The sequence below is a fragment of the Lactuca virosa genome, chromosome 6, assembly GCF_052849685.1.
Source record: "Lactuca virosa cultivar CGN04683 chromosome 6, Lactuca_virosa_CGN04683_v6, whole genome shotgun sequence".
Classification (NCBI taxonomy): Eukaryota; Viridiplantae; Streptophyta; class Magnoliopsida; order Asterales; family Asteraceae; genus Lactuca; species Lactuca virosa.
The window spans coordinates 53,116,355-53,127,624 of NC_136431.1; the positions used below are offsets into that span (position 1 = coordinate 53,116,355).

Sequence of the window (11,270 nt, forward strand, 5' to 3'; positions counted from 1 at the left end):
GTCATTTGTTAAGCTCTTTTGAGCTCTAAAAGCCTCATTAAGCCATGCATGCACGTAAAGTTGACAACTTTACGTGATAAACCACCTTCACGAAGTCAAATCTAAGTGTTGGAGTGAAGTCTTAACAGTTTAAGAGCCGAATGAGATAGTTGGCTAAGAGGGTGGAGTACGTTGGGCGTACAAGCAGGTAAGTTGTGCGTACAAGCCCTTAAGTGAGTACACTAAGCGTACGAGCTGAGTACGCCCTGCGTACTCAGAGGGTGGAGTACGTTGAAGATCTAATATTTGTTCTTCATTTGCTTTCCTTGTGAGGTAAAAAGCTTCCATCTTGCTCATCCATGATGTTAGATCTAGTTTGGTGCCATTTTGTGCTTTTTGAGTCCATGGTTTGGTTGTTGAGCCTCTTGATTCATTCCAGAAGTGATTGGTGGTAGATCTAGGGTCCTTTAGGTCCCTTTCTCAATAAAAATGCAAGCTTTACGGTATTTGTGTCTCATGCATGTGTTAAGTCATTTGTTAAGCTCTTTTGAGTTCTAAAAACCTTATTAAGCCAAGAATGCATGTAAAGTTGGCAACTTTATGTGATAAACCACCTTAACGAAGTCAGCTCTAAGTGTTGGATGAAGTCTTAACCGTTTAAGAGCTAAATGAGATAGTTGGCTAAGAGGGTGGAGTACGTTGGGCGTACAAGCAGGTAAGTTGCGCGTATAAGACCTTAAGCACGTACGCTAAGCGTACGAGCTGAGTACGCCCTACGTACTCATCAGTGGGCTTCGGATATGTGGGCTTCTTGGTTTTGGGTCATGTTGGACTTTTGTTGTTTTAGGCCTTGTTGGGCCATCATAATTCTCTTGGGCTGTAGATATTTTATTGGATTCTTTTGGTTGAAGGCCCATGAAAGGGGTTTGGGTCCAATTTGAAAAATTGGACCATATTTGGGCTTTAGGTGATTATTTTAGAATTTTGGCTTTTGGACGATTGCATTGGGATTTTGGTAAAAATCTTAATAAGTTTTTTTTCTTTAAATTCATTTAAACATTGTTTATAATTTGTTTCCAACTTTTTATAACATTGTTTTTATTTTAAAAAAATTAGTTTTTCATTTTAATTTGGACAACCTTTTATATATATATATATATATATATATATATATATATATATATATATATATATATATATATATATATATATATATATATATTTCTTTCAAAATTTACATCATTGTTTTTGCATGGTTCTTTTAACATTTTTTTTACAAATTGACACAACTGTTTTTCCCAAAAAGTTTCATAAAAATTTTTCGGCAGCAACTTGCGGAAGGAATCAACAGATTAGACCTGCACATTTGCGGTCACAGATCGGTCTTGGGTCGGTCTCGAAACGGTCCGGTCTTTTTTCAGACCGTCCCGTTCGGTCTTTTTCCGATCCGGTCTTTTTTCGGATCGGTCTTTTTCGGACCGGTCTTTTTTTGGACCGGTCTTTTTCGGTCTCGTTTCTCGGTCTTTCCGTACGTCTTTTTCGGTTCGATTTACGAGTTTTTTTTTCGGTTTCGGTATTTTTCGATTCTTTTGTTTTGGTTTCGAGTTTTTTTGCATATATAAATATGAGATTATCACCAAAATAATAAATTAAGATTTATTAAAAATAATAATTCAAATTTAATAAAAGAAAAAAATGAAATAAATTAGATAGTTTGTGATTAAAATTGTATAATTAACACAAAAATTATATATTTATAAAGTTTGGTTACAAGCCGATCTTCTTCGGACCGGTCTGATCTTTTTCGGACCGGTCCGGGTCGGTTTCAAGCCGATCTTTTTTTGGTCCGGTTTTTTTTTCGGTCCGATCTCGTTTTAGACCGGTTCGATCTCGGTCTTTTTTTGGGTCCGGTCCAAGACCGTTCTTTTTGTGCAGGTCTACAACAGATACTTATAAATGTTATAAACATAAATAGAAAAATAACTAATAACTAATAAAATAATAAAATAATATTATATAATTTAAATAGTCGAATTAAATATAACTTTTCTAAATAATTAAATCGTTAAAAAGTAGGATTGTTAAAATACAGAATTGATGTGAGTAAAATCATATGATATTTTTGAAGATCGACAAATTTTTTAATAACTCAAAATAAATGAACTTATGATTGTCAAAATCGCGATCCTGATCGTAGAATTTTACGATCTTACGATCCTAAGTATGAAAAACGAGTTGGATAATAAACAGATCGTATTTGAGATAAGATCACAGGTTGGATAGTAAGATCGTATGGTCGTGATCTGATCCAATCCTACATTTCCTTGGTCTTTTTTTTACAAATGAATTTTTTTACCATTTTATGTTGTTTATACTTTACCAAATTATCGTTTATCATTTTATATTGTAATTTTTGACTAACATTTTGAAGCTTATGAAACTTTTTAACGAAAAATTAAATGTTTTAAATATTTTTCATGTTTTAAAATTATAAATTAAAATTATGTTTGATTTTGTAGGATCTTAGGTTTTCTATCTCGATTTTACAAATAAAAAAACGATCGTATTTATAGAATCCTAATCTTAACAGCTTTAAATGAACCAATAGCTTTAATCAAATAAATAATAAACATGTATAGACTAATAAACACATTTATATTGACTTTTTTCTTACAAACATGCATAGATTAATAAACACATATATATTGACTTTTTTCTTATAAAATAATTGTAAAGACAAATAATTAGTTCGAAAAATAACGGACCAGGCCCCCCAAGACATGCTCTTTGACTTTCATACACGTTATTACTTTCATTTTAAGTTTTGTATTAAATAATATACTTAAAAAAGAGTTTATATTAAATGATGTATTTTTAAATTTTATCGTATATTACTTTTCTGTTAGTTCCATTTATTCAACTTCCAAAAAAGCCAAAATTAGCAACAAGCTACCCGGCAAAAAAATAAAAATAAAAAAACATACCGTTATTTAGGGGTGAGCGCGATGTGGTTCGGTGCGGTTATTGGCCAAAACCTCATCACTAACCGCAAATGCGGTTAATCCATTTTCAAAACCGCTTGGTGCGGTTATTTTTGCGGTGCGGTTAGACGGTTATTTTTGCGGTGCGGTTTTGTTTTTTATGTTTCAGTTATTAACCGCATGGATTTGGTGCGGTTATTTTGTGTGGTTTTTAACCACACTTTACAGTTCAAAAAGTTTTAAGAGTTTAAACAGATTACTTATAATAATAAAAAATCATAAGGTATAAGACAATTAACTTAAATTACAAAAAACTAATATCTTAAAAACGTTAAATCACCAGTAATTAATAAGAAATATCTTAAAATTGTCAAATTTCACCATTTTCTAAAGTTAAACATAAGAAAAAACCAACACTTTTGTCTTCTAGAATTTTATCATTCTTTCATCCATGAAACTTGTCTTATTTTTAATATTTAATATATTAATAATTAATAAAAATAATTTGTATATAATATATGCGGTGCGGTGCGGTTTTTTTTGCCGTTTTTGAAAACTAATAACCGCATCGCACCGCAAGTTTGCGGTTTTTGTAAAACAGAAAACCTCACCATTGGTTTTTATTGCGGTTGCGGTTAATAGGTTGCAGTTTATATGGATTTTGCGGTTATTTTTAGTTGCGGTGCGGTTTTTGCTTACCCATAGTTTCTGCTAATGATCACGACGTGGCCATGGAATGGCCACGACAATGGAGACCAACTTCATGATTATGTTGTCCTGACATTCCCACGATGTGGCCAAGGAGGGCCCACGGTGTGACGATATCTACATGTCGTTTATTTTGTCCTCTCATGTTCACGACATGGCAAAGAGGTCTCCACAACATCGTGGCTGTTAACTTCCGTTGACCGTTGACTTTTGACCAGTTTGACTTCAGGTTAAATTTGGATGATTTGGATTTTTGATTGAGTATTTTCCACAACATATTTACAAAACATATTTTTCAGCTGCTTTGGACTTTCAGATCTCATCCCAAGAATAGGTACTTTCCTCTCCTAATGCAAGTCCAGATTGAAAAAAAGGAATGGACTTCTACACCTTTATTTTCAACTTCATTACAATCACCATTATCTTCTTTAGAAGGATATAAATTACTTAGAAACTCATCACCAATGGTCTTTTTTGCAAAGGTCTTTTGTCATGTACAATAACTTTATCTTCAAGACCTTTAGTGGGAGGGGTTCCATTAGTAGGATGGTTACTTTCAATAGCATGGCACCTTCATTAGTATGGGCTCCTTCATTAGTATGGGCTCCTTCATTTGTAGCCACACCTTCATCTTCAATGCCACTTTCATCATCACTAACAACTTGATTCATTTCATCATCCCACCATTCCTCCATACCATTCCCAATATGATCAACATAAATTGAAATTTCCTGATATTCATACTCGGTATCTATAAAATCGGCATAGTCCAAATCATATTCTATGAAATGAATGCCTCTAGATAATGTCGTGTTAGGGATGCAATAGTAAAGATTTTGAACCTTTCCTGAATGGTTCTTTCAATAAAAACAAAACATTCCCTTACATCCATACATGGTCAATCGATGTGACTAAAGAGGATATGATTCTTACTAACATACGCACAAGGATGTCGAAAAAAGTACACCATTGTAGTGTAGATGAAGTCTCATATACATAGCTTCTTGATCTTTCACAGTCATGAAAAAGTTTAACGGAAACCAAAGAGTAGAATACCTTAGAACGTACATGGAAGCTCTCAACAGTGGCTAAGATGGTTAGAAACCCTTGGTCGTCTTCTTTATTATGAATATACTTCCAAGTTTTATAGGAATAGTCAGCTAAGCAAAAGATTTAAACACTTTGTTCGTGCGAACTTTCGCACGTGGAATATATGATCTAGACATTTTTTACTTAGACTTATGGGAGTCAAAGTACACATCATCTAGATAATTTGTTTCGAATGTCAATAATAGCAAGGGTAACAAATATTTTTTGACTTTGGGGTCCATATAGACCAAAAAAACTTAAATAAAATTTTAAAACCAAACATTAAACGTTGTTAGGTTTCTATGACATTTTCCCAGTAATTTTCCAATAAAAGTTAATTGTTTTTATTCGGTAAAATAGTTTTGATATTATTACTAATATATTATATTTTTAAAATTTTTGAGAATATCAATTGATAAATCAAACATTGTTTGATACATTTTAAATATATAATAAATGTAGTATGTTTATGAGTTTCTTTTGCTTTATAGGTTTAAATAGGTATTAAATACTAATGGAGTTTGGTGAACTCTAATCATCATTCCCATTTTGAATTTTCTTTCTAAGGCCCCGTTTGATACGCATCTTTCCAGGTCCAAACAGATCTTTCTGGCTGCATGGACCGGAAAGACTGTTTGATTTGCACAAAAAAAAATAGTCTTTCCCGGTAAGATATGTCTTTCCCAGAAAGCTCCAAAATCATATCTTTCTGGCTGAATGGGCTGGAAAGACAATTATACACCAAACCCGGCCTCTTTCTTTCTTTCTTGGATTATTAATTTTTTTAAATAACTTTTTTTAAATTTATTTTTTATTGAATTATTTTTTTTTTCATCATTCAGCACAGTCAATCAGATGTACAATCAAACAGCATGGTTTCTTTCTCAGTCAGAAAACTTTCCCAGACAGCACTTTACCAGACAGCACTTTCCCACACAAAAACTATCAAACGGAACCTAAGTCATACTTGACTCTATATTCTATATATATGTGCGTAATTCTATGCATTTCCATATACAAATAGTGCAAGAAATCTACTTAAATCTATTGTTACAAAATGGAGTTGGATAGTATTATTGATGTTCTTGACAAGAAAATCATTTTAGTCACGGGTGCTACTGGTTTCCTCGCAAAAAGTAAAGTCCTGACTCTCTCTTTAACACTGGTATATGTGTCTTACGCAACGTCAAAAATGACTTCATGTCTATGTTCATAATATTAACATAGTATTACAAAGCATGTAATTTCAGTCCCTGTGATTATTATTATTATTTTTGTACTACTTTACTTGGCAATTTTATTCATTGTGATTTTTTTTTGTCCTATTTCTTTATTAGGCAGTTTTAGTCCCTCTACTTTTAGATAAATTAACTAAGTATTAAAATGTCACTTTGATCTCCTCTATTTAAACTTTGTAATACGTCACTTTCATGATTCTATTTTCTAAATTTTCGTATTTTATCACAGGTATATAGTATATAAAATCTAATTTTTCTTAATAACTTTCGTTTGTTAACTTATCAAAAAAAACATTTTACGTGCTTACTTGTATTTATGCGTCGATATAAATTCAAGATGTTCAACATTTCAATGTAAATTTGAAATTTTATTAATTCCTTTTTTATATACGTGTAAGTTTGTGCACGTTTTGAATTTCTTTTTTTCCGTTTTCGTACTTATTTTTATGTCCACTTCATCGCTTTCTACGTATGATTCGGGTGACATATATTACGTTTTAAATATTTGAACATCCGTTCGTTAACTTAAAAAGAATAATCTTACTTGCTTATTTTTATGTGTGTGTGGATATAAAATCGAGTTTCTTTATGTTTTTGACGTAAATTTTATGTACGTTTTCGTTCTTATTTTTGTGTACATTTCACGGTATAAACTTAAGTAAGTTAGTGGTACCAACCTTCCGTGGATGTTTCTACCGATACTTTCCACAATTCAACTTTATGAAATGGTATTTTCCATCCCTCTACTTTGTAAAATGTCACTTTTAGTCTCTCGACTTACAACTTTCTAAAATGTCAATTCCACCCCTCAATTTTCTAAGGTTTCATGTTTATCCTCCGTAGTTTATATATTATGATTTTCCTACAGTTGTCACTCCACAATTCTATCAACTGTCACTTTGACCCCTCGACTTTGAACTTCGTAAAATGTCATCTTCTTCCCTTCGACTTTCTAAACTATCGTGTTCACCCCATCCACCAATAGTTTTCTTAGTTATATCGACATTGTATATTTATCTACCAACAAGTGCAACGTTATCTAACTTTAATCAATATAATCATTAAAATTCAATTTATAAAACGTATTGGCGTCTCCGAAACATGTGGTGGTAAAATACTAGTTTCATATCAATTAAGAAGTTATTGTCTACATCATGAAAGACCCATTCGATTTAATCATCCCATGAAGTGTTCTTCTATGTTCTGTATTAGTAATTAACCATTGTATATGTATATTAAATATGGATATGCTATATGTATCATTGTAGTTTTTGTGGAGAAGATACTTAGAGTTCAACCAAATGTGAAGAAGCTATATCTTCTTGTCAGAGCAACAGATAACATGTCTGCCTTACGACGCTTCCAAACTGAGGTATCGTTCATCTCATTACACATTTATTTATAAGCTAACATTTATGTTCATTTGTAATTCCTATCAAGAACCAATAAGACACTTATACATCATAGGCAGTAGAAAAGAATTTGTTTAAAGTCCTGAAAGAGAAATACCATACAAACCTACAAAACTTTCTCTCTGAAAAGGTAATTCTTGTTCCGGGGGACATAACATGTGAGAACTTAGGAGTAAAAGACTCATGTCTGAAAGAGGATATGTGGAGAGATGTTGAAGTTGTTGTTATTACAGCTGCATCCACAAACTTTTTCGAAAGGTACAAACTTTCATACATTTGACTTCATCTACCATTATTTCACTTCAACTAATTATACATATTTGGATTGTTGAAGATACGATGTTGCCCTAGCTCTTAACACATTTGGCGCTAAATTCGTTTTGGACTTTGCTAAGAAATGTATCAACATAAAGTTATTGCTTCATGTGTCCACAGGTGCGTCATACATAACTTCCAAATTATTTTTGAAAACGATAAGTTGGTATTGTCCCTATCATTTCCAAAAACATAACTCTTTATGTATTGTTTTACCGTGGTTGTCCTATGATGTTTGGTATGTATCTTCAAACAACATTATATTTGGTTTTAATTTTGATTTCCTTTTCATTGAATTAATAAATGTAACAAAATTTATAAGTTAAGTCTATCTCATAAAATATCTTCTATGAAGCAAAAGTATGCATGTATGTTTAATTTTGTGTCTACCATAATTTTCTATTTTAATTTAATTATAAAATATATTAAAATAAATAATAAGCAGATTTAACGTTAACCATTTATTTATAAAAACTCGTTTAATTTAACCGGTCAAACGGGTCAAATACTTCCAAAGTCTATCAAATAAATATTAAAAAATCAAAGCAATGTTTAATAATTTTCAAATTTCAAGATATCAATTTTATATTGGAATCACAAATATATCAAAATATTCATGCTTTGCAAGGAATTAGACGAGGTGACACGCAAAATACGAAGTATGTTTATGAGTTTCTTTTCTTTTTTCTTTTTCTTTATAAGTTTAAAAAGGTTCATATTTATTAATGAATAAAAAGTAGCATATTAATAAGTATAAGTATTAATTAATACAGAGAAGAAAACAAGCAAAACCTTTCCAAATATCAAATTATGTTTGGAATATAATCACACGTTTTTCATTTGAAGCACAGGTGGTAATTAAAGATGTGGCCATAGTTCTTCTCGTGTTTACTTTATTCTTCGTATATCAACTAATTAGGTGTAAAACCTGTGTAATACACGGGTTAATTAAAAAAAAATTAAATATCAAAATATAAACAATAAGTATTTTTTAAAATAAAATTTTGAAATAAAAAATAAAGAAACGTATTAATTGCAATTTATATTACATTTAATATTGTACATATATAAATATATAAGTATTTTGTGGCTTTTCTAATTTTAAAAATTAAATTAATCTAGAAATTGACATGTGGATATTATATATTTCAAAAATATCATAAAATGACAAGTGTCAAACTCATTACAGATTGACAAACGGCAAAATTATTTTCATTTATTAGGGAGGATATTTGAATCTTAATTTTTTTGAGAAGTTAAATATTGTCCTAGTTTTTCTTCCTTTTATATTGGAAGCAAATAGTTTTAAAAATACAAAAGTTTAAAATTGTCATAATCCGTAAATAGTAATTAACTGCAATTTCCATATATTGGAATTGACAACTTAATTAACTCTCTGTTTCAGAAAATTTAATTTTTTTTTCTTCAGTTAGCACATATTTTGTCTGATGAAAAGAAATCTAACTATTTTATGTTCTAAATATCCTAATGATGCATATTCAGCCTATGTGTCTGGTGAGAAGCCAGGGATAATACTTGAAACTACGTGCTACCTGGGAGAGATGATTGACATCGAACATGAGAAAAGCATCATCGAAGATAGACTAAAAGAGCTTGAATATCACAATGCTAACGAACAAGTAGTTAAAATGGCCATGAAAGATTTCGGTAGGCAAAGGTAATCAACTACTTTTGATTTCGCCTTCAACTGTTTTACTTAGACAAGGGAAAACGTTTATCCTATTATTATTGTAACAGAATGTTTTTAGTCTAAGTGAAGATAATGATTCATCCACTTGAAAAAAGCTGATTTGAGTTTTATACCTCTCATTTTATTAAAAGAGAAATCAAGTATAAAATTTAAACCACCTTATTATCAATTAAAAACACATAAGTGGAAACATTATTTTGCTATATACTATTATATATATACATATTAATTTTCGATCTAGGGCGAATCATTATGGATGGCCAAATACATATGTTTTTACCAAGGCATTAGGAGAAATGGTTCTTCATCAATTTAAAGGAGACATTCCTTTGGTTATTTTTCGTCCAACCATCATCACTAGTACCTACAAAGAACCCTTCCCCGGGTGGATCGAAGGCATTAGGTAACTGATTCCTTGTTTTTGTCTAACAAGCAGATGGTTTATGATAGGAAGTTTGATCCTAGAAAAAACATAATTTTTATTTATAAAAAATCACAGGACCATCGATAACTTTATTGTTGGCTATGGCAAAGACAGGTTAAGGTTTGTCCCTTCAGATCCTGAGTGCGTGTTTGATGTGGTGAGTTTTCTGGAGAATTTTATCTCAATTTAACTTTCATCTTGAAAACATTTTGCTTAAATTATACTAATAATGTAAACGTTGGTAGTTACCGGCTGACATGGTGGTGAATGCTATGATCGCTGCCATCATGGCTAATGTAGATCAAACTTCTTCTGTAACAATTTATCATGTTGGATCTTCGGTGTCAAACCCTTTGACATACACCATGACACAAAAATATATCTACATGTATTTTACTCAACATCCATGGACAAACAAGAATGGGAAACCAGTAATAGTTGGCAAGCTTAGAACGTTGAAATCAATGGCTAGCTTCCAAAGATATATCACTCTTCGTTTCATGCTTCCCCTGCAGGTTTCTCTCAGTTAACTTCTCTTTCTCTAACTTTTTCTCACTTCAAATTTTGTTATTTTTGTATGTTAATAAATTTCATGTGTAGGTACTTAAAGTTGTGAATGTAATACTTTGCCAAGCGTTTGCTGGTACATGCAAGAATATTGAACGAAAGATCAACTTTGTGCTTTGGCTAGTGAAGCTTTACCAACCATATTTGTTGTCGAAAAGTTTGTAAGCATTATTAGTTCACTTTTTAATGAAAAATCTATTAATCTTTCCACCTTTTTAGGGGTTACGAATTGAACTCATTAAATTTGTTATAGGTACGATGATATAAATACCGAAAAGTTGCGTAACATGGTTAGGGAGAGTAAACAAGATGATGTATTCTTCAACTTTGACCCAAAGATAATTGATTGGGAAGACTACTTCTTGCATACACACATTCCTGGAGTGGTAAGATACGAATTCAAATGATCAAGAGCTCACATAGACGGGTATAGATCATGCATGTTCCGATCTTTTCAGTTACACTAATAATTATGGCATTAATAATTATGGCTTGTATCAATAAACATTGTATCATTTCGATCAAGATGAACAACTTAAATTGAGTTGGTTAATGCATAAAAGTATTCTCACATTCTATAATTGTTGTTTGATATTAATTTTATCGGTATCACCAAAATATTTAATGACACATGAAATAGTATAAAAATAATAATAACCAGAAGGGTTTTCCACACGTTTGAGTGGGATGGACGGTGTTCGTTTTGTGTGTTTGTTCATGTGTTTCATTCGTTGCTTTTATCTGAAGTACATTGCATGAATTGGTATTTGAAAATTCTGAAAAGTTAGATATGTAAGGATGTATTTATATGGTGTGTGTCATTGGAGTTCAAAAAGAAATCAATAT

The 11,270-nt window shown here is 31.3% G+C and overlaps 1 protein-coding gene across 2 annotated transcripts in view; it reads left to right on the forward strand.

Annotated features, from left to right (window-relative positions):
- Positions 1 to 10,942, forward strand: part of LOC145121031 (alcohol-forming fatty acyl-CoA reductase-like) — a 29,823-nt gene extending 18,881 nt beyond the window's left edge. Inside the window, exons 1-10 of one of the 2 annotated variants that reach the window (XM_079056812.1) lie at positions 5,532 to 5,893; positions 7,264 to 7,367; positions 7,463 to 7,665; positions 7,742 to 7,842; positions 9,226 to 9,400; positions 9,675 to 9,836; positions 9,933 to 10,014; positions 10,103 to 10,372; positions 10,458 to 10,585; positions 10,678 to 10,942. In XM_079056812.1, the coding sequence (XP_078912938.1) occupies positions 5,815 to 5,893; positions 7,264 to 7,367; positions 7,463 to 7,665; positions 7,742 to 7,842; positions 9,226 to 9,400; positions 9,675 to 9,836; positions 9,933 to 10,014; positions 10,103 to 10,372; positions 10,458 to 10,585; positions 10,678 to 10,831 (1,458 nt within the window). In that variant the 5' untranslated portion in view covers positions 5,532 to 5,814 and the 3' untranslated portion in view covers positions 10,832 to 10,942. Of the gene's footprint in view, positions 1 to 5,531; positions 5,894 to 7,263; positions 7,368 to 7,462; positions 7,666 to 7,741; positions 7,843 to 9,225; positions 9,401 to 9,674; positions 9,837 to 9,932; positions 10,015 to 10,102; positions 10,373 to 10,457; positions 10,586 to 10,677 lie in introns of those variants that run through there. The other variant, XM_079056813.1, reaches the window with a different exon arrangement.
- Positions 10,943 to 11,270: the final 328 nt, after the last annotated feature.